General features: G+C 37.4%; 1 protein-coding gene across 1 annotated transcript in view; it reads left to right on the top strand.

Annotated features, from left to right (window-relative positions):
- The window catches only part of SGK1 (serum/glucocorticoid regulated kinase 1), a 109,831-nt gene that overhangs the window by 61,768 nt on the left and 23,968 nt on the right, over window positions 1-24,095 (top strand). The window contains exon 3 of the mRNA XM_037520431.2: window positions 15,603-15,678. Coding sequence (XP_037376328.1) covers window positions 15,603-15,678 — 76 coding nt within the window. The remainder of the gene's footprint in view (window positions 1-15,602; window positions 15,679-24,095) is intronic.

Genomic DNA, 24,095 nt, shown 5'->3' with positions numbered 1-24,095 from the left:
AGCTATATTTTCATCTTGACCTTAGTTATTTTCTCCCCCTTTCGTTTACTAAGTTCAGTTAATTTGGATTCAGAATTTATGTTAACTCTCAGACTTTAAGATGCTCTCCCATGACCTGAATCTTAGGCCTAGAAGGGTCATAAAAGATGACTAGCATGTCCCTCACCTTCAAGTTGATGCCATATAAAGATTGTTTCTCATGGGTCTTGAAACAATTGCAAAACCTCCACCTGCATTCTATTTGACATTTAAATACATTTACTGTCTAACCCAAACCCCATATTTCAAACCCTGACTGTTTCCCCTTGTATTCTACTCAATGTGGATGGGCAACCATTTTCTTGTAAAAAGCTCTCTATATTCTTAAAGAATGTATTCAATTCCCATCTGTAAAGGGCAGGAACAGACACAGTGCAGGTTTTCTGATCCCATGCAGACCGGGTAAAGGAGGAGTCAGAGTCCTCAGTAGTTTTTTTGCAGGTCTTTTATTGGGATTACCAGGTACACGGCAGGCAGGGGTGCTGGGGGGCTGAGAGGCTGGCAGTCCTCCCAGCCCCCAGCAAGTCTTCACTCTATCTGGGCTCTCCGGCCTTCTCTCAGCTTTTCTTTTGGCTTCTGCTACTTCTTCCTCGGCTTCTCTTTCAGCTTCTGCTGGCATCCCTGTGACGCCGTCCTTAAAAGCACAGTCTCAGCCCAGGTGAATCCCATCTACCTATGCCCACACCCTACTCCAGGTGCCCGCCATCAGGCATGCATTCAGGACTGCAAGGATCCATCATCTATCCTGATGGCGGGAGGGCAGAAAAGCCTGACATTTTTCCTTACCCTACACCATCTGACCCTCTTTTCAAGAAAAATAATTAATTGTCCCATTTATCTTTCCTCATTGGTTTTATTTTCTAATACTTGAGTAATTTTTGCCATCTTTGTGGTTGTATTCTAAATCAGTTCCAAGTTCTCTCATTAGTCTTCAAATGTGGATTCCAGAAGCTTCCTTTTCAAAAACAATGCTAAGTTGAGATTAATTAAAAACGTCACATCATGCTTTTTTTTACATCTATGTATTTTTATACTGGTCTTCTGAAGAGTCCTATAATTATAAAATTTTTTGTTTAGATAGATTTGAATTTGTTTTTAATGAAATTAATTAGTTTCAGATAAGGGTATGTATTTAAAATAGGCATGTTAATGCAACAATGATGCATATGTAAGATTAAGAACATTTATGGAAATCTTAACTACAGCTAAAATAGTTTCATTGTTTCTCTATTTGATTTTTGTTTCTAATATTTTTCCCCTGTTTCTTGGATGTATTTTTCAGTAAATACCTGGATTAAAAAAAAAAGAAAGATTAAGAAGCTAGCAGCATGGTATACTAGATACCAGTACAATCACTGCTCTAACTTAGTTTGGCATCAGTGTAATTAGTGATTATGAATAAATTAAAAGCCTATAGGAATGTTTTGGGTTATTTCTGTATAAATTATATCTAAATCCCAGGTTGATTGTTTTCCTTTTTTAATTGGAAAACAAATTGAAAATTATTACAATCTCTGCAACCAATTTGTAGTGCTTTAATCCTTCTGAATCTTTCAGGCCTTCAGAAAGGGTAACCGTGTTTGGCGTATTCAGAAGTGGTCTTTGGAAAGTTCAGCAAAGTGCTTCCCTGGCATGTGGATTTTTCATTTACCTTGAGAGAAGCTAGGTTCATGTGGGAAAGTAGGCAATGAAAACAAGGATTGATACCCATGGAACTTTGTGGAAAATTATCCCAGGGAAATTTTGACATTCCCAATGTCCCAAAATGAATCTGTCAAGGATTAGTACTACAGAAACTTATCTTTGCACAAGTCAACAATATCAAAGTAGCATTGAAGATTGGAGGTAAACTACACATTCATGCAATTTCATCAATAATTTTAAGTGAAAAGTATGGGGTGGTAGTTTCAAAGCGCATATCATTTATTCATTTGCTTTTTTACAGTAACTTTTTTAAAAGGACCTTTTGTAATCATTAAAACATTCATTAGGGGCCTCCCTGGTGGCGCAAGGGGTTATGCACCACACTATGAAGCAATCTGCAGCCTCTGCAGCACGACTTTGATCCCCGGCTGGCCAGGGAGCTACACACATGGTGAAGCAGACCTCTCCTGTCTCACCCACTGCTCCTCGCAGCAGTGTATTTCAGTCAAGTCTGTCTGTTCTGTTCCCCACTTTGTCTCTGGTGAATCTTCTCACCTCGCACATCTCTGGCCTATACCCCAGCTCTTGTATGCATAAATAAATAAATTCATCATCACTTGATTTCCTGGATATGGGTAAAGCTGTTCTATTTGCATTAAGAAAGAGGGGAGAGAGAGAGAGAGAGAATTTTATAGATCATTTTTTTAAAGATTTATTTATTTATGCATACAAGAGCTGGGGTGCAGGCCAGAGATGTGGGGTGGGTGGGGGCGGTGAGAGGATTCACTAGAGACAGAGTGGGGAACAGAACAGCAGACTGACTGAAACACACTGCTGAGGGGAGCAGCGGGCGAGGCAGGAGAGGTCTGCTGCACCATGTGGGTTTCTCCCTGGCTGGGCAGGGATCGAACTCATGCTGCAGAGGCTGCAGATTGTTTCATAGTGCGGTGCTTAATCCCTTGCGCCACCAGGGAGGCCCTGCCAGATCATTTTTAAACTATAAAGATGATATAAAGATATTACTGAAATGTGAAAAAAATAAGAAATAGAAGGAAGACATTCATAATCCCATTACACTGAAGTAGGAAGCATTGCTTTATGCTTTGATTTATCTCTTCCTATATACAATTACAACATAATTTTATATTGTGATTTCTTTTATTTAACATAATTTGGGTAACATTTCTTCACATCTGAAAAACACTTAAAAGACACCATGTGAGGGCCTCTCCGGTGGCGCAGCGGTTGAGTGCTGGGCTGTGTAGCTGCCCGCAGCTTCTGAAGCACCGGTTCAATCCCCAGCCGCTGGGCGAGGGTTCCACATGGCGTGCCGGGCGAGGGTCTCTCCTGCTGCCCGTTGCTCCCCTCAGCAGTGTACTTTTTGCTCTGCTCTCCCCTCTGGCTCTGGTGAATTCTCTCATCCTCCCGCGCTTCTGACTATACCCAGTGCTTGTATAAATAAATAAAATAAAATCTTTAAAAAAAAAAAAAGACACCACATGAATAATGGCCTTGCTGTTCTTTATTCAGTCCTTTCCCATTGAAGTTTCTGCTGCTTCCAGTGTTTTGTAATTATGACTAATGTCAAGTTGGCTTTGTGCATATAGATTTATGAATTATTTAAGATAAACTACTGAAAGTGAGATAAATGGGATCAAAGTATTAGGCATCTTAAAGCACTTAAAGTATAATAGCCTTCAGAAAATGTTTTAAAAATTAAAATACAATGAACAATGTATGAGAATACCAGCTTTAACAAAACTTTGCCAACCTTGAATATTACCATTTAGAAAATTAGTTCTGTATATTATTTCGAATATAATTTTCTTCTAACTAGGCACTATCATTGCTAACCCCATCATTTTACATGGGGAAAAGAGGCAAAGATATATTATTTAAACTTTATGTGCAAAGCATTTTCCACTTATGAGCTTGGATTGTTTGAAGAGTGTAATGAATCAGCAGTGTGGTGTCTTTGCAGTTAAGATCTGCCTCAATAATCTGTGAGGCTGATTTTCCATAGCATCAAGGGCTGAAGTCTAACTCTTGTTGAGGAGATTATGTAATTTGTTGTGTTCTGAGGTTTGTCCTCTAGCCCTCCTCAGCATAACACTGTAAGGTCAAGCCTTGCTAATTATCACATCAAGCTCTTAAGCCTTGAACTAAATGCTTTTTTGCATATAGCTGTTTTTGTGACTTTAATTGGAAAACAAAGGAATTACAAATACTCTAAGCAAGTCTCTTCCTCTTCTTTTTACTATTTCCCTCTTTCTGACCCTGAGATTTCATTCTTGCTATTCTCTACAAAGAAGAAAGCGCGCGTGCACGCACACACACGTATATCATTCCAGACATACATTTGTATTTATGCATGAGCATTTTCTGGAAGATAACCAGGAGAAACTGTTGCTGATGGTTACTGGGATATGGAACTGGAGACAAGTCTTTTCCAAATATTTTATCCGATAATCAGGAATTACCTTTCCCTTCAATAATCAATTTAGTTAAAAACAGATCACTCATGAATGTCCAGAAATGATATTCTTCCATTTCTTTTAAGCAATTAAGTATACATGACCAATATAAATGAAACTGTCACTTTTGTGCGGTTGTAGAGTAAATGTTACAAAATGGGATGACTTCAGCAGATGTTTAGCTAACAGAATGTTCAGATTCATTCTACTTTATATATACTTGTGTGCCACAAGCTTACTCTTATTAGGTTAAAATATTCCAGGGGAAGGATATGGAGGTTTGGGAATCAAATCAAGGTAACTAACAAGCAAGTATATATGAGATAAAGCCTTGCCATAAATCTGCGCCCTGGTATCTTTCTTCTGCTCCAGTGATTTGTAGCAACCAATCACAGCAGATACAAGACTTGAATTGTGATTCTTTTTTATAAGCAGCATTTATAACTCCCAAGGGAAACCTTGGGATACATTGAAAATAAGGTAATATAAGCAATCACCTGTATCTGTTTACTTAGGCCACACTTCTGGTTTTGAGCAGAACTGAGTAGTGAGGATACATAAAAGTTAAAACATGGTTTATCATGTATTTAACAATTCATTTTATTGATAGACTGCTTAGCAACTGCTAGTTGCTAAGACACTGGAAATTCAGGACAGTGTCCTTCTATGGGGCTTACAGTCTAAAATATCTACGTTATAAACAAGCTATAGAGGGCCTCCCCGGTGGCGCAGCGGTTGAGCGCTGGGTTGTGAAGCTGCCCACGGCCTCTGCGGCGCCGGTTCGATCCCCGGCTGCTCCCCGGCCACCGGAGGAGGATCCCACATGGCGCGCAGACCTCTCCTGCCGCCCGCTGCTCCCCTCAGCAGTGTACTTCAGCCCTTCTGCCTGCTCTGCTCCCCGCTCTGGCTCTGGTGAATTCTCTCACCCTCCCGCGCTTCTGACTGTACCCAGTGCATGTATAAACAAAACAAACAAATATAATAAATAAATAAATAAAAACATGCCTCTAAAAAAAAAAAAAAAAAAAAAAAAAAAAAATAAACAAGCTATAGAAAGTCTGTCTTATTTGGGAAGTATATATTTCTATGCCATTTCTGCTCCCTCACTCTTCCTTTGTATTTTTATTTTCTGGAAGTAGCGATTATTTCCTCATAAATTTTGAACCATGGTTTTGTGAAAAGTATCCCATTTTATCATCTTTATTTTTCTCACAACAAACTAATAATTAAAATGGCAATATATTTTACACTATCTGGGAAGAAAATGAACCCTAATGCTATCTAGAATGAATTCCATTCATTCTTCCTTTTAAACAGGTTAATTAGAACTAAATCTTCAAGTTAAAAGGAATGAAATTAAAATTAAAAATAAGATTTATTAATATACTCATTCATTATATTCATAATAGTTATAATTTAAGTTATTTGATTTCAAATACGTACATATTTTGAGGTAGAGTGGTATAGTGATGAAAAACCTGGGCTTGATAGCTGCCTTTATCTTTTCCAAGATACCTCAGTTTCCTTATCTGTATGGAATGATAGTAATACCCTCTATATAGGATGCTGTGAGCATAACGAGAGTTAATGAATGAAGTTCAGAGGGCAGGACACATCTCCTTCTGGCTTCTGGGCATAGTCATTTGCCCTAGTCAGTTGCAGCTTGTTTAAATCCCGACAAGGTCTTCCCACAGTGCCACTGCTTTTCTGTTCTGGGTGAGTGAAGAGCCCTTTATGGCCATCTTCTGGGTAGCTACCAGACTGTTTCAAAGCGACATATGCTCCAGAACCAGGGACAGGATTGGTGGTTGACTCTTCAAGATAGCCAATGAGCTGGGAGCGAAGGTTGGAGGGCAGATTAAAAACTCCACAAAGACTTTCAACCATTTTTAGGTTGGGTAATGACTGTTTTCCAGAGTTTTAACAAATTTCATTCTATCAGTTTCAGCTTACTTTGGGGTGTTTCCATCTGGGGAAGGAAGCGTGGAGTTGCCTATTCTGCCATTGTGCTGTTGTCCCCTCCCTTTTAAAGATTAACTTGTTCATTCTTCCCCTACCCCAAGAAAGAACAATAAGAGTGTTTAGAAGTTTCTCGAAGGATTAACTAAGTAATGACATAATAAATGTGCCCTGGCCATTGTAAACACTCCATAAAAGTATTTTGAGTAATTATCATAATGAAATACTGTGTGATTTAAAGCTAGCACCATTCATTTCTCAGCAGCAATCTCTTGTCTTTAAATATCTGGAATAGCTATTCGATCTTGACCAAACTCTGGGTCCACAATTTTATTCCATAAAAATTATAGGATCTCTTATAAGGAATGATAAAATACATACCCAATTCCTATAAATATTTCTTATAACCCATTGAAAAAAATAGAAAAAGAAATACAGACAGAAAACAAAGACAAAAGTAAAGTGGCATATGGAAAATACCTGAAAAGGGAACAACTAATACAGGATTTTCTTGGAATATGCACAAACTCACGTTGTTATTCTGCTTACTTCCCAGAAGCTAAGAGTTCCAGTATTCTGGCTAGGATCAGAACCTGCACCTCTTAAAATTGAAACTTAGTACATAGTAAAATTATCCACTTCTCCACATGTTATATAGATGTTTTCCATTCCCTGGATATTTTCCCACTTATTTCTCCATGGGTCTAATGACCTACCCACTAAATACCAAAGAGATGTTGGATAAAGAATCATTGTCAAGATGTATGATTAACTTGGCTAAATGCTAACTCAGTTTCGCAATGAAAACCTTCCATCTCTGCCATTCAAAACTTTGCAAAAGATGTATTCATGATGTTTTTACTAATGCAAAAAAATGCACTTCGTATTTGTCAGGTATTCTTTTCAACATGTGTTTCATATCAGAAACAAGAAAGGTCAAATGAAATCCTAAAAAAAATGTTGGCCAAATCTGCTGTGAGTGAGTCTTCCAGCACATCTGGGAACCTCTGTAAAAAATTAACTCAACATCCTGGACTCATGGGGGATGGCCAGATTATTAACTGGTTTTGCAGGAGTACCTTATGCAAGCCAAGGCACATAGAAATATTTTTAGACCTGTAGACCATTAAACACTGTACAGTTAGCTTACTGCTTGAGAAAAACAGCAGATATTTAAATGATAGTGTCTATTTTCACTCACAGAATTAAAAAGAAGCCATGCATTAATTGGCATTTGCATTTGACAATTTAAACTTCATGGCTAAAGTGTTCTTGGAAGATTTGATATCAGAAGTTTTTTCTGTTAGAAGAAAATTAAGCAGTAAGAATTATAGTATAGAGCAAATTATAATCATATAGGCTTTCAATCTGATATATCTTCTATATAGGGGAGCAGTAAGACATTACTACTAGAACCTCACATCAAAATCAGATCCATCTTTGTATTTTTTGTAACCTCTTGCCAAATATCTTTATAAAGGTAAGTTGAAGAGGAAAATATTATGGAGTATATTGTCAATGGCAATGAAAGATACTCAAAACATTTCTCATTTCCCCATAAAGTCTAAGAGTAGAGGTTTGTCCATTATTTAATTTAGGTATAGAAATCATTGTTAACTTATGTATAGAAGCCATTCCTTACATTACCCTTGTTCTGTAAAATGACCCTGAAGTACCTATACATAATTTATTTCCTGTACTGAGGATAAATACCACTTACATGCATATTAATTCTGCTTGGAAGAAGTTGGTTTAAGTATGTTAGAGATCCCTGGTCATCTTAAAAAATGCAGTGGTACCCAAGTTCCCTCTCCCTTCTCTTGGGTCCTGGCACTGGTATTTATTTTTTAAGTTCTTCATCGTAATGTGAAGCCATGACTAGGAATCTCTGAAAAGAAATAATCTTGGATCATGGAAAGAAAAATCTGGTCATAGACTAGCTGTGGCCAAATTCAAATGATTTATTGAATTGAGCCTGAATCTATGCAAACAGTTTTGAAGATTACCTTTTCACAACTATATATTGTGTTACATTCATAAACAACAATTTGATGTATGAAAACAGTTCATTAATATTTTTCCAATGAATGTATTTGGTAGCAGAGTAAAGCCTAAACCCACATATTTATGCAAAGAAAAAAATAGGATTGAATGACAACATCAGGATCTTAACATCAGACCAGATCCCCAATTTACTAGGTTGGGAAGCAGTTTCAGCCTCCATTCTAAGTCATGGTGCTCCTTTTGATAAGTTTGATTATATGATCATGGATTATGATAACCTCTACCAATAATTGAACCCTACAAGGTGCTAATGAAGCCCTAATTTTAATCCTAACTCCATCTATACCAATTTTTCCAATAAGAAAGTTAAGGTTAAGGGCCTCCCCTGGTGGAGCAGCGGTTGAGCGCTGGGCTGTGAGGCTGCCCACAGCCTCTGCAGCGCCGGTTCGTTCCCCAGCCGCCAGCAAGGGTCCCACAAAAAAAAAAAAAGTTAAGGTTAAGAGAGATTATGTAGCTTCCCCAGCGCCACATATAAAACCCAATATGGCGTGTCAAATTTTATTCCAGATCTATCTGACTTCAGAGTCTAGGCACTGAACAATTATATCTGATTACACCTATTAAATGCAAAGAGGCATATTAGCACGGTAGATGTATTATAAACAACAAATAATTTCTACCTGTGTGACATTCTGTTATTCATTTTACATCTTTCAGAGTCCATTTTCCATCTATTAAATAAGGACTTGGCTGAACGAAGTCATCTGTTAAATCCATTCTACTCACAAAATACTATTATTCTGTGACATGTTGCTATGATCACTTTAACTTCCTTTGAATCTTACCAATTCAATGATGGATTCAATAAGCATGTATTTTGATTGACTTTCCTGAGGGAGGCATAGCCTACAAACACCATTCCCCCAAATAATTTTTACCTGTGAATTTAATTCCATCCTGATTCCAGTCAAACTAACTCTATGTGATACCTTTGTATTTTAATTTGTGAACACAGATGTGTGATCACTGATTCTGGTGATAGTGTTGAAAAAATATGTAAGGATGAACTCAAAGTATCTAGAATGGCTCCACACTGCCTTATTTCCTTCTCCTGTCATATTATGTGTTGCTTATGAGAGCACTCATCTCTATTATCAACATTAGAAAAATGTGTTCCACAACATGTCCAGATGGTCTCCCAAGACTCCCAGCATTGGGCCTACTGTCCACTAAGTTTTCTACAAATATTTGAGTGAAATGCATTACTAAATTACTTTCAAAATTAAGAAACTATCCATGTTTTAAGAAATCAGTCTCCATTCTCAACTGACATCTTGAAATCTATCAAGACTGGAACTATAGCCCTAAATCAGTCATTGATGTTAGCTGTTACCCACTTGTCCTCACTTTCTCATTTGTAAAGCAAAGGGGGATGTGAGAAACAATTTCTTCCAGCTTGCCAAATCTCTAATTCTCTGAACTATACTAGTGGTGTGATATATAGAAAGCATCTGATTTAACAGAAATTTAACTTGGCTATTTTTACTTTATATTGACCAGAGCCTGAAATGCAAACACTGCTGTACTAGGCAGAGAAATTAAGCACAGTAACTTGGGTGATAAATTATCTTCAGCAAGTCATAGTCACAAGGGCCAACCTGGAAGATATCAAGATCAACAAGAATGAAAGTAAGATAAAGCCACAAAAAGGAAGAACATTTGTCTAGTTGCTTGAAATCAGTCTCTTCAAGAATAGCCCCTACACTCCATGTCATATGGATGTAATTGATGTTAAGCAACCAAACAAGGTTAAATCATTAGCTTCAGAGACCAAAATGATCTCTGATGAAACTCTTTAACTAATCTCTTGACCAAACTCCTGCTGTTCTTGTCCAAATTGTCATCTTTATGAGAGTGGGGGTTGGTAATAGCAGATAACCAACTGAGGGGGTGTTCACAGTAGTTAAATAGCAAGGATGGATTCTCCACCCACTGTGTGTCAACTGGAGGAATGCATCTCAGGGTTAGAGGTCAGAGAAATCCACCTGCTTACATCTGTGAGTCTAGCCTCACCAATAAGCACCCAAAGAGATCATGTTCTGGTTAGGTCAGAGATGGAATAATTGCTCCCCAAAACACTGCTGGCCCAACATATGAAAAGGCCCACATGTGTGCTGTAGGTCTACCATGCCAACTTAAGCACAGAAGACTGTTTCTTGAGCTGCCAGACACTAGACAGCTGTGACCGCATTTGGCCGCCCTCCTGATAACTAAGTTCCAAAGCTCTGAAATATTTTGGATTCCTTCATCTTCCCTCATTTCCAGTCAATCATTCATCAAATCATTCCAGCTGCCCTTAAAATTTTCATAGTTCCCATGCTCATCACCTCTCATTGACTTTGCTCTGATGGTTGGTACAGCTGTCTCCTAATCTCAGCTTTGGTCTTTACTAATTCTGGTCTTCCATACAAACTGCCAAGTCTCCTACATTACCTGAATAAAGGATGCATTGATAGTCAAAGCCTTTCACCATCTGACTTCTCCTAGTTTCTAATCACTTCTCTCATTAAATTGATCAACCAACAGTTGCCTAACACACCTTGGAAAGTTTTGCTCCCACGCCTCTGAGTGTATTGTCTTGCCCCCATGTATGCCTTTCTGCTGCCTGCCTACCAATCCCAATACTGCCAGTATTTTAAAACCTGTTCAAGTCCTACCTCCTCCTTAAAGTCTTGCTTAACTGCTTTGCCCACAATTTTGCTTCCTACTCTAAATGCTGACAGAATTTAAAAGCTCTACCACATTGTTCTTACTGGGTATAGAGGTACTTAATCTCAGATTCCATATTACTCTGGATGTCCTGCTCTCAAATCAGAATATAAAGTTCTAGAAATCAGCAAGTATGCTTTATGTCCTGCTAACAACAAGAGTAGTATCTTGGACTTAAATGTTCAATATATATTTTTTGGGTGTAATAAACTTATCTAAAAGAAACAATCAAGGAAGATATTTCTTCCTCTTGGATAAAAAGAACTGAATTCAAAATTAGTATTTACAGGATGGCTTTACATTCTATGATACAGTCCAGGAGACACTTTCCAAAGGCTCATGAAAGCAAATTTTACTTCCCTATATATAAAGTACTCTAGCTTACTTGGAATATCATGTAGCCTAAGATGAGAAAGAACTAATATCCCTTGCTATCAAGAGATAAGCATTTTGGGCCTCCTGGTCTCAGCATTATGAAGCTATTGGCAGCCACTGCAGCCGAGTTCCATCCCCACCACGGAGCTATCCACATGGTGCAGTAGACCTCTCTGGCTCGCCCGCTGCTCCCCTCAGAAGTGTATTTTAGTAGATCTGCCTGTTCTGCTCCCCACTCTGTCTCTGGTGAATCCTCTCACTACCCCACCTCCCCCTCACCTCTGGCCTACATCCTAGCACTTGTATGCATAAATAAATAATATAAATCTTTTTTAAAAAAAGAGAGATAAGCATTTTGAAATTTTCCGTTGTATTTTAGGAAGAGCTGATGACTTTAACATAGGCTACTAAAGTGATCTATGGAAAGTCATATATAAATTTTTATAAAGAAGTCTAAAGTAAATTAAAGAGAAATCTATATGTTTTGGTTTATTTTTCTTATGTAACCATCACAGATGATTTTAAAATAATTTTTAAATTATTGATATATTTATGAATATGTATTTTGGGAAGAGATAGAATGGAGGATGATGACCTTAACTGTGCTCTTTAGCGATCTTACTCATATTCTGTCTTTTTTTTTTTAAAGATTTATTTATTTATTTATTTATTTATTTATTTATTTATGCAAGCACTGGGTACAGTCAGAAGCCTGGAAGGGTGAGAGAATTCACCAGAGCCAGAGCGGGCAACAGAACAGGCAGACTGACAAAATACACTGCTGAGGGGAGCAGCGGATGGCAGAAGAGGTCTGGACGCCATGTGCGACCCTCCCCGCTGTGGCCGGGGATTGAACCAGCGCTGCAGAGGCTGCAGGCAGCTTCACAGCCCAGCGCTCAACTGCTGTGCCACTGGGGAGGCCCCTCATATTCTGTCTTGCAATTAATTGCAGCAATTTTATAGAATTAGGACTTTGGTTCATTTCTCATGTTAGTAGAATTTTTAATAATGTATTCCCAGGTTCAGTCCCTAGAGCAAGTCCAAAATTTTAAAACATCTGTCATCTTCTCAAATGTGTTATAATGATAAACCTTATTTTCTAATACCCAGATCTTTCTTTCCTTATTCAAGCACCCCTGTTCTTTTAATGTTCTAATGCTTACTTTTGTGTATGCTTGAAATATTCTTTAATAAAATGTTTTAAGACTCCATAATGCTGTCCTGCTATTCTTGTTACATCATCATCCTTTAATTCCTCTCACCTCATACTTCTCAGGTGCATATCCTATTGAATATTCTTTCCCAGGTAAGGCAAGAATAAAGGAACCCAGTATGGACTCAGCCAGGAGTCAAACTGGAGGTGCTGATCACTTACTCAGCTTCAGACTTCCTTCCAATCCAATCCACAGGGGTCTTGTGAAGGCTTGTAGGGTTGACATCTAATAACGAATTTTCTCACTGCTGTGAAGCACCTAAAACTACAAAACTTGATTATAGTTATCGGGCATTGCTTATAAACTGCTGCAGTATATGTAGTTATTAATGGGTTTGTATAAACTTGTGCTGAAAATATACTATCTGAGCTCAAAAGATAAGTTGTCATAAGTACTTTGCTGCTAGAGAATCATAAAGAATAGCATATTACACTTGCTTGATAATAACACAAAGAGCAGGAAGGAATTCTTGATGACCGTGAACTTGATTTTTTTTTTTAAAAAGGTGTTCGAGTCATTCATAAGTAAATAAAATTTGGGGGAGTGCATTTGTTTGACAAATACCACAAGGACGTAAGGTAATCACAGTTTAATGCAGAAAGAGTTCACCTACATGGCAATTTTCCAAATGGAGCTATAGTTATAAAATCAATTAGCCCCCCTTGTAATAAAAACAGATATAAAAGAGTGACTAAATAACAGAACATTCTTTACTTTCATAGTATGATAAATGTATGATTCTTGGTGGCTTTTTATTCACTCACATCTGGAAAGAGTACTTGTCCTCCTCAAGAGTTGTGCCTCAGGGCCTCCCTGGTGGCGCAAAGGTTTACGACACAATCTACGAAGATGTCCACAGCCTCTGCAGCATGAGTTCTATCCCCTGACCTACCAGGGAGCAACCCACATGGCGAGCAGACCTCTCCTGTCTTGCCCCCTGCTCCCCTCAGCAGTGTGCTTCGGTCTGTCTGCCTGTTCTGTTCCCCACTCTGTCTCTGGTGAATCCTCTCACCCCCTGCATCTGTGACCTGTACCACAGCTCTTGTATGCATAAATAAATAAATCTTTAAAAAAAAAAAGAGTTGTGCCTCAAAACCTAGTCTTTACTCCAAGGGCATCATCTAGTCTTGGTTTGGGAACTACTATGGAGTTGGCTCCCTTGACAGAGAGGCTGTCTTCTGAAACAAAGTGACCTCAGTAAAGAGATTTACAAACATTTCACTAGGAATAATAGGAGGGAAGAAGATCAATGAACTGGGATGGAAAAGTAAAGTGAGACATAATAGCTAGTTTCCAATTTTCATGGTATTATTTAATGAAAGAGAGTAGCTTTCTTCTATGTAATTTGAGAGTGAGCTAGAACCAGTGAGGAAAGTCTCAAGGATCCAGATTTCGGTTAACTTACAAAAAAATTTTGCAATAACTGGAGTAATACTATAGTGGAATAGGTAATTCTATAGTGGAATAGGTAATTAATACGAATACTGCGTGGTGGTGTTTGAGGCTGTTTCTCAGTGCTGCTGAAAATGTCATCCATGGGGTGGAACCAGTCTTCATGTTTTTTTTCTTGAGAGTTTCATTTCAATGGCCTTTTTTTTTTAACCACAGTTTTAATTCATGCTTCCTATAAATTAAAAACATTAACTTACCAGAAAATTCCATTCATAAAATACAGAGCTCTTATTTATGAATCAAACATTCTATCTGATAAATGAAAAGACATAGGGAGATGGAGTTTTCACTGCAGTGAGAACACTTAACATGAAATTTTTGAGTGTGCAGTAATGTCAACTATAGGCACGATGTTCTTCAGCAAATCTCTAGAACTTGTTTGACTGAAACTTTATACTCATTGAACAAAAACACCTCCTTATTTCCTCCTTCCCTTGCCCCTGGCAATCACTATTCTACTCTTGTTTGTGTCTTCTAGCTTTTGACTTTAGCTACCTCTTATAAGTGGCATATGTCCTTCTAATTACAACTAATTTCACTTAGCATAATGTCCTCAGGATGCATACATGTTGTAGCATATGGCAGGGTTTCCTTTTTTTTTAAAAGATTTATTTATTTATGCATACAAGAACTGGGGTACAAGCCAGAGGTGTGGGGGGTGAGAGGATTCAACAGAGACAGAGTGGGGAACAGAACAGGTGGATCTACTGAAATACACTGCTGAGGGGAGCAGCAGGCGAGACAGGAGAAGTCTGCTGCACCACGTGGGTAGCTCCCTGGCTGGCTGGGTATTGAACTCATGCTGCAGAGGCTGCATATAGCTTCACAGTGCTGTGCTTAGCCCCTTGTGCCACCAGTGAGGCCCTGGGTTTCCTTTTTTTTAAGTCACAATGTATATATATGCCACATTTTACTTAGCCATTCATTTGTCTATAGACATTTAGAGTATTTCCACATCTTGGCTGTTATAAATAATGCTTCAATGAATATGGGGTGCAAATAACTCTACAAAGTCCTGAATTTTATGCATTCTTAAATATTAGTTCGTGGCAGGAGGAAGAATTGCTTGTGTCAGGTTATAAATTGATGGACTGCTTCCTTCATCAGTAGTCTTGCTATGGAAAAGAAAAGTCAATGTAGCTGAAATTATACTTAGTGACATTCTTAAGTACTTTGACCATCACTACAATGGAATAAATTTATCCATAAACAGTAAAGACTTCACAGTGATCAAATTATCGTACTACAAAATATGTATAAATGGAATGTCCTTTTGAACGTTAAGATTTATATTTCCTTGGTTGAGAAAATGTTTGAAAGTTACATGTCACAATAGTGTATACTTGAAATAAAAAAGAATCACTGCTAGTGGACAGAACATCAGCCCCTAGGTGCTTACCCAGCCCTGAGTCCTGGTACTGAAAACACAGCAGGCCTAGAGTCTCAAACCATTCATTTTGCCCAGGACTGAAGGATTTCTAAGGATTCAGGACTTCAGTAACAAAACCAGTAGGCCTGGACAAACCTGGATGGCTTGTTACCCAAACAGGACTCAGATGCACCCTATGTGTTTGTGTCAGCCTTGGAATTTTGCCTTTAGGGCCATAGGCCTGAGCCAGCTGAAACAGAGAAAACTTTTTTACATCACTTCTTTTCTCCTTATGTTTTCAAGGTGAAAGAGCCATGTAATCATGCCAACATCTTGACCAAGCCTGATCCAAGAGCCTTCTGGACTAATGATGATTCAGGTATTATTGGGGACATATACGCTGGTCCTACAATGTACTGGGTGCATTCTATACTAAGCCCTCCACATAGGCAAGGTTTGCGGGAAATTTTTGGTTATGCTGTTTGTTTATGCCTAGTCCATCACTTGAATATTCTTCACAACAATTTTTTGTTTATCAGCACAAGGCCCTTTGTGGTATCTTCCTTTTCATTTCCTAAAGCATGTTTTATAGATCAGGTGCAACTTTATAGATTATGAAGTGTATCTGAGTGTTGGGGGGCGGGGAACTAGAAGAATGAGTCTACTTGTGATGGAAGACAGAAGAAAAGGTTGAGTTGAGCAAGTACCCTGGTTTGTGTTTTTCTTCCAGGAGAAAGAAGGGATTAGAACACCAAGGGTGAGTCACACTTGGGGATGCTTAGTGGAAGGCACACATGACTGCATTATTGACCCAAGAGTATAGATCTAGTAAGAATCGGAGAAATACCACTGTCTGAGATCAAATGTGCTTCAGGTTGTGTAATTAAAATTTACACTCAGACAAAGAGTGAGGTACATTGTTATAGGAAATAGAAGACGTCTTTTTATTCTTTTTCAAAAATACCTTGAACCATAGGCTAATTGTATGAAGTAAAGACACCGGGAAGACACTAAAAAGGAAGGTTAAGTAGAAGGAGCTAAAAGAATTAAGAGACTGATTCCTGAGCTTTCGCCTTTGTTAATTAAGTAGAGTCCAATTAAATGGAGAACTAATGATGAGAGCTAATATTCGTATTAGGCCTCACAGCCTTACAAAGTGCATTCACAAAAATCTAGGTGCTGGCAGCAACCCTGTGAATTGGGAGGCCTCTTGCTGTCCCTATGTGAAAGATGAGATCAGAAGCTGAAAGGGCCTCACTGGCAGAGCCAGAGCTCACAATCAGAAAACAGCAGGCTGGAGGAGGATGGAAAGCCTGGTGCCCAGTTCTATATCACACTTCCCAGGAAGAGAAGCTCTCCTGTGAGAAGCAGCTTGGATTAAATCTGTGCTTTCATCTTTTCTTCATAAAAGAGAACCAGAGATGAAGCCTATTAGCAGAATTGGGTTGTTGAGGAGGAGAGTGAAAAATTCTCTGATGCCTTTTTTTCAAAGACTGGCTTATGGTCTAGACTTATTATCAATTTCATCTGTCAAAAAATTGTTCTGTCTTATTTTTTGTCTTTTGAAGAAAGATGAAAATACATGACAGTGAATTGGCTGATTTATGCCATTTATTGTGGTCCATTAGTAGTACAACAACAAAATATACAAGCCATTCACTGGTCAATATTGCCTTTAAGATACATAACACAGATGCTGTGAAGAAGCAGTATAGAACAAAACATTGTGATTAAAAAATAAATGACTCTTGAAGTGATGGAAAGAGAATGGAATAGGAAGGAAATCTGTACAGGGCGAGTCTAGAAAAGGAAGCCTAAGTGCTTTTAGGAGCTGGAGAAATTATGTTATAAGAAAAACTAATGCAAAACATCTTGAGAAATGGTAATAGGATTACTTTCAGAAACACTCACGTTAAAACTTTTTTTATTATTTTTGTGTCATCAATGGAGTTACAATCACATGCCTCCTGAAGCCACTCATCTAGTGAAGATCCTCTCCAGTGATTAATTTCTAGACTCGGGGCCATGTCTGAAGATTTTGCTGGTGGGGAAAGAGGCTGTTCAATCAATCACTGAGGCACAGATATTAAAATCCCTACTATGACAGTGGAATTATCTTTTGCTTTTAATTCAATCAATTTTGTGAGGCACAGTTTGAACCTCTAATATTAAGCATATACACTTTGATAATTGTTATGGTTTCCTGATGAGTCGATCATTGCAAAATTCCCTTTATCTCCATTAAAAGTCTCTATTCCAAGTCTATTTCTTCTAATATTCATAGAGCCAAGCAGCCTTTTTATGCCTTCTCTGCACATGATGTATATTTTTCTTCCATTTACTTTGCCATGTATTATCATTTAAAGTGTTTCTTTTATAGAACTCACGTAGCAGGTTTTCTTCTTAAATTCTATCTAACAATCTCTGTTTTTCATTTGGAATGTTCAGACCCCACATCTTAATGGAATTATTGACCTGGTTATTTATAACTGTACCATCTTAGTATTTGTTTTTCTCATAGTCCCTTCTTTTCTTTGTTTGCCTATTCTTCCTTTTGTAACTTCTCTAGGATTATTTGAGTACTTTTTAGACCTCAGTATTAATATATCTATTGATTTAGAGGTTTAATAAATTTTAAATTTGCATATACCATTGCAGACAACTTTAAACAATAAGTCCATTTTTTCCTGTCCCTCCTCCTATCCTTTACATTGTCATGCACACTGCTTCTATATAACATGTGATCCCTACAATTCAATGTATTTGAAGAAAAAGCATCTTTTATATTTACCCAGGTATTTACCATTTCTGGTGTTCTTCATTTCTTCCTGCAGATCCAAGTTTCCCTCTGGGGTTATCTCTCTTTGGCATGGAAAAATTCCTTCCTATAACGCAGTGATTCTTCTGGCAATATCACATAGTTTTCCTTTATTTTCATGATATGCCCTTACAAAATGAAAATGTTTTTATTTCATTCTGGAAGGACACTTTTGCTAGATACAAAATTCTGGGTGGTTTTTCTAAAACTGCTTTTAACATGTTGCCCATGATCTTTCGCCCCCTGTAATTTATGATGAGAAGTCAGCTGTGTCTAATTATTACTACCCTGCATGTAACATACTATCTTTTGCTGAATGTTTTGTTTTTTTTTCCCCAGTCCATGGTATTTATCAGTTTGAGCATCTAAACTGGAATCTATGTTGTTTAAGATGTAGCTCCCTCAGGTTTAGGAAGTAAAACATTCTTTTAATCTATTAGCAGTTTTCTTAGAATTCAAATGTAACTAATGCAGTTGTTTCCTCAGTGGCTTCTACATTGCCAGGCCCCTTTTCTACTCCAGTATATCATCACTTTAAAACTTTTCATAAAAGCTTTCAACTCTTTTAAGTTCCAAGATAGCTAAAGTGACTCATCCTTCTGCAGCAAACAAATGCATGAGCCTATAAACATTTTCTTTAGAAAAACAATATTCTAGTTTTTATTTTTGTAACTTTTACCAATTCCTGAAATAATTGTGATTAAATGGTTACATCATTTCCTATGGAAAATATATTTCAGAGAATGGAATATTTCCACTCAAAGTCAGCCATCATCAGGTAGTAGTTTAGTTATGTAATTTAATCCGTAGTTTCTTGACATATAGTCTAAATAGAGTTAAACATTGCGAGGTAACTGGTCCCCATCGCTCCACAGAAATAGAATTTAAATTTAAAAGAATTTTGTTTTGAAGTAAAAAATTATTTACTGTTTAGCTCACCCGGAAATCTGGTGAGATAGCCCAGGTGTTAGGGTGTCTTTTTGTGGGACGACCAGGGCTGACACACTCGGCTGTCATAGGCAGTGATTAGTAGTTAGAGAAACAAAAGTAATTTTTTTTTACATAATATAAAAGTAGTAAATAATTCATCATAGAATAGAAATGGAAATAGAAAAAGGAAGAAAATTAATCACCCATCGTGCTACTAACCACATATTTTTCCCAGTACTTGACTCTCACACACTCCCAGTGTTTGTTCTAACAATAAGCAAACAGCCTGCACAAGTTTAGTCTCTTTCCTATTATCTTTGTTTTTAGGTTTTGAAACCTGAGTTGTTTATTTTTGCTCACCTTTGTTTTTTTAATTGCTAGTCCTGCAGTGGCCTGTATTGTCCTCTTAAATTAGAATTTCAAGGTAGAATGAGCTCCCCCACACTTTCAGAATGTGTTTTTCCCACTATGATTATTGACAATGGATAATGTTCTATACTTAGAAGAAGTCAGATGTTAAAGTGGCTCAACATAAGGTTGCTTTTGCAAAGACCATGATTTTAACTGGGCCCTCATTTTACCAGGCAATAAAACATAATTACTTGGTGTTCTCCTTGGGTTTTTACATGAAATTTCCTTTTAACAAGAAAATACATTTCTACTCTTGAGATTCTCAAAATGTCTAGATTTCTTTCAAATGAAAATTAAAGAGAAAGATTTATTATTGTGCAAATTTTTCCCAAGTAGAAATTGAATTTTCCTCAATATTTTTAGGACTATGCATTGTTTCTGTATATTTTCTAGTGATTCATCATATTTTAAAATTCAGCCCAAAAATCTGTAATGTAGAAAGCATACTAAGATAGAAAATTCATGCATATTAAGGAGCAGTAATGATTTATATACCAAATGTAGAAATGAAATGATTCATAATTTGAAGACATATGGACCACAGTAATATTTCAGTATTTTAGAGCATATATAAATTCATTACATAAACTTTAAAAAGTGAAGAAAGCATAATATTTAGATATTTTTATAAAGCAAAACACTCTCATATTTACATCTAGAAGACAGTTGCTTTATCATATCAAATGTCATAGCATTATCTAACAAAAAAGAAAAACATGATAAAATGTAAATACAATTTCCTTACACAGAAACTTTCTATCTGAAACATTCTGGCTATTGTTGACTTTGCCTCTTGCAATTAGAGAGAAAATACTTAGTAAAAGATCTCTTTTGTTCTCGTCCTACCTACAAGGGAAAAAAGAAAAACCCAACCCATTGGTATCTCAGGAATAAAAGTCATCTTTCCTACAGTGAAGAATTCCAGAGACTACATAAATGCCACCATTTCTGAGATGGAACTGGGTTCTGGAAAATATATAAGACATAATCATACAAATTCTGTATTCTTTAGCTACTTTTGACTTCCCCTACTTTTCTAGCTCAGACTTTTCTAAATCAAACTTGGAATTGATTCCCTCCATCTTAGATCAGGTAGCCACAATCACCTCAGTTTCCTAAACCATGTCTCCTTTAGTCAAGGGACTTACATCAGAGCTGAGCAACTAGCCATTTGGCTATGCATGTCAGAGCGCCCTGCAGCCAGTGTCAGTCATGGAAGACCAGCACATGGCTTGGAGTTTTCCAGTCTGGTGTGGCTAGTGCTGTGAACTCTGCAGTAAGTCCATCTGAGTTTGCTACCAACCTCATTGCCTACTACCAATGTGACTCAAGGCTAATGATTTCTGCCTTTTTGTCTTCCATTTCTTTTATCTGCAAAAAGAAAAATATATATTAATCCTAGATAAGAGCCTTATATGGGTTAAAGAAGATAATTCAGGGGACCTCCCTGGTAGCCTAGGGGTTTACCTCTCAGCATTAATACCACTAAAGCCTGAGTTCAATCCCTGGCCAGGAAGCTAACCAATATATAATACAGCAGACCTCTGATGTCTCACCCGCTGCCCCCGCCCCAGCAGTGTATTTCAGTAAATCTGTCTGTTCTGCTTCCCACTCTGCCTCTGGTGAATTCTCACACAACCCTGCACCTCTGGCCTACAACCCAGTGCTTCTATGCAAAAATAAAAATTAAAAAAAAAGATAATTCAGGTAAAAGTACTTACTTAGGACTGTATCTATATATGTTAACTCTTCTTACTTGGAAAAAGAATTGTGCCATTTATACAAATCTGAACACAGATCCCATGCCCCCAACAGGGTTTAAACTATGTGTTGAAAGAAGAATACATCTTATTTAATCATTCCTGTAACTATTTCATATTTTACCAAACCTAGAACTTGCTTTTTTTCTCCCTGAACTACAAACTTCTTCATTCACTTTATTCCATTTTCTGTATCCCCAGACAAAAGACTGATAGCTTTCTGAAAATTGACATGACTGGACATAAAATCCTTAAGCTAGAATGAACCTTAGACATCACCTAGTCATCTAGATAAAATCTTGCCTTCTTAAGCAAGGATCTATAAAGCAAAAACACTTCTTAGTTTTTTCATGACTGCATTGGTTTAAAGGGTTCCAAGTGCAAGGACAGGTTGTTTCAGTGAATAGAAAAATATCATTTCAAAACTCTTGTTTGAAGATACTTAGAGTTATGTTTGTATAGCACTTGAGTCATGTTTGTTTGACAGCAAAAGTTTGTCAAATCTGATCCTACCTTGGCTACAGTTGCTGAGAGAGAGAGAGAGAGAGAGAGAGAGAGAGAGAGAGAGAGAGAGAGAGAGAGAGAGAATGTGTGTGTGTGACAATAAGGCTCAGTTTAGCTCAGCACAGAGAAGTCACCTCTCCTCCTTGCTTTTGTGCAAATTAAGAGTTTAGCTTTCTGAAGCTCTGCAGTTCAAGCAAGATCTGTTTCTGCCTTTGTCAAACACACAATTTTCTCTTCCTCTTTATTCTGACCCAAATTACTTGTTATTTCTTCTGTTTTACTCAAGGCTAAACTGACAGTATTTCACAATGACTGATTTTTCTGATTTCTCAGGACTCTCAAAATATTTTTCACACTGTGTTTCCTTGTGCTCGTTTTACCCAAAATATTCATTTCTTGTCTAAAATCTTTTTTTCATAGTATAAAATAACATTTAATTTTGGCTAAAATGGTATACCAGGAAATCTGTCATTTAACAAGATAGAGTAAACACAACTTCATAACTTTAGCCAAGTTATATTTCTCATATTTTAATAAATCTTTCCTTAATTTGTTAGTTCACAAAAGATTAATATGGCAGTAGCTGTTTAAAATCAAGTGGATTTTAACTATGGAGAGCTGTGTGGAGATTTCTTGACCTACTAAACATAGAGCTTCCATATGATCCAGCAATTCCACTCCTAGGTATTTACCCAAGTGACACAGAAACATTAATTCCAAAGGGCACCTGCACGCCTATGTTTATAGCAGCACTATTTACAGTAGCTAAGCTATGGAAACAACCCAAATGCCCAAAAATACATGACTGGATCAAGAAGATGTGGTACATATACACAATGGAATATTACTCAGCAATCAAAAAAGATAAACACATGCAGTTTGCAGCAACATGGATGGAGCTAGAAGGGATCATGCTCAGCGAAATAAGTCAGAAAGAAAAAGAAAAATACCGGATGGTCTCACTCATGGCAGGAATTTAGAAAACTTAAATAAGAGACCAGGAAAAAGACTAATCAATACAAAGTAAAAATCAAAATCAAAAAGCAACTATAAACTAAAGACACACTATGGGGTGTGGGGGTTGGGAAGGAGGGGCAGGGAGAGGAAGGACTAGAGTCAAAATCAGGGGGGGTGCAATTTTATGGGGTATATAACCATAATGAAAATGCATACATTGTGCAAAGATGAAAAATGATGTAAGAATTATATAAAATAAAGTATTTTAAAAAATAAAGCACAGACACAAAAAAAAAACCAAAAAAGTAAATAAATAAAATCTCCGATATCTAATCTGCTCATAAAAAAAAATAAATAAAAAATAAAATCAGGTGGATTTTAGCTGCAGCTAACATGAAAGTATCTAAATGTATTTTATTATTCCAAGCATGCTAGACTCATAAATATAAGGTTAACAATGGAGGCAAGGTATCCCAGAGATGAAGTGGGCCTCAGGTGCCCAGAGAGAGAGTGAGGGAGCAGGGATGGAGGCTGAATGAAGGTGAATAGGGAGCTGGAGGTGTTTAAGCCTAGGACACTCAGGGATGAGAATAGAATTAAACTTCAGGACAGGGAGTCCTTGGCAAACTGATTAGCCAAATGAGAGTTGGTTAAAGTAAGTCAACTCTAAGATTCTTTTTTACTTTGTAAGTCTTTTATTTTGTGGAGCTCAAACTGATAAAAAAAGAAAATGCAAAAAATGTAGAAAAATCTGGATCAGGGTATTCTGAGGTCTTTGAAATAGATGCCATTGATCACAGTAGCTCCGGGGACACTGATGCTCCCTCCTCAGAAATATGTGGCAATCAGCTCTCTCCACCGATTAAAATTTTGACACTTGGTGGAAAATTGTATATTAATAGTTCAGCTGCACTGTTCTTGTGGGTATTAGATTACAAAACATACTTGAGTTTGCCCATTGTTCTCCCATACATAATCTCATCTGATATTTCCTATCGCCCTGTACAATAAACAAAATGGGTGTTAACCCTGAGGATACATGCAGAAGTCAAGTGCTTTCCCAAAGCTGAACATTGACTAATAAATCCTGACACACAGAACTCAACTCAGATCTCCTGGAAACCCCTCTAGTTCCTTTCCACTGCTTGAGAAAGGTAAGACCAGAATAGGCAATGAAAACAGCTTGAAAGTGGACGCACATGTTTGTGAAAAGAGCAATAAGTAAGGATAAAATTCAAGCTTAGATGTGATCTTGCCCTTGGTCAGGGCGAGTTGGTAGAGGAGGAAATTAAGGCAAATATAGGGTTTTGTTGTGTGAGCTATACCGTATACCTTCCTGCCCAGTGCTCAGCGAGAGTCTATGCAGAAGGAAGCAACAGTGTGGGCCTTTGAAAGTTCAGGAAGACATAATGGGTA

The sequence above is a fragment of the Talpa occidentalis genome, unplaced genomic scaffold, assembly GCF_014898055.3.
Source record: "Talpa occidentalis isolate TD23 unplaced genomic scaffold, MPIMG_talOcc4v2.1 talOcc4.2, whole genome shotgun sequence".
Classification (NCBI taxonomy): domain Eukaryota; kingdom Metazoa; phylum Chordata; class Mammalia; order Eulipotyphla; family Talpidae; genus Talpa; species Talpa occidentalis.
Note: the sequence above shows the minus strand (reverse complement) of the source record. Positions and strands in the feature narration are given on the sequence as shown.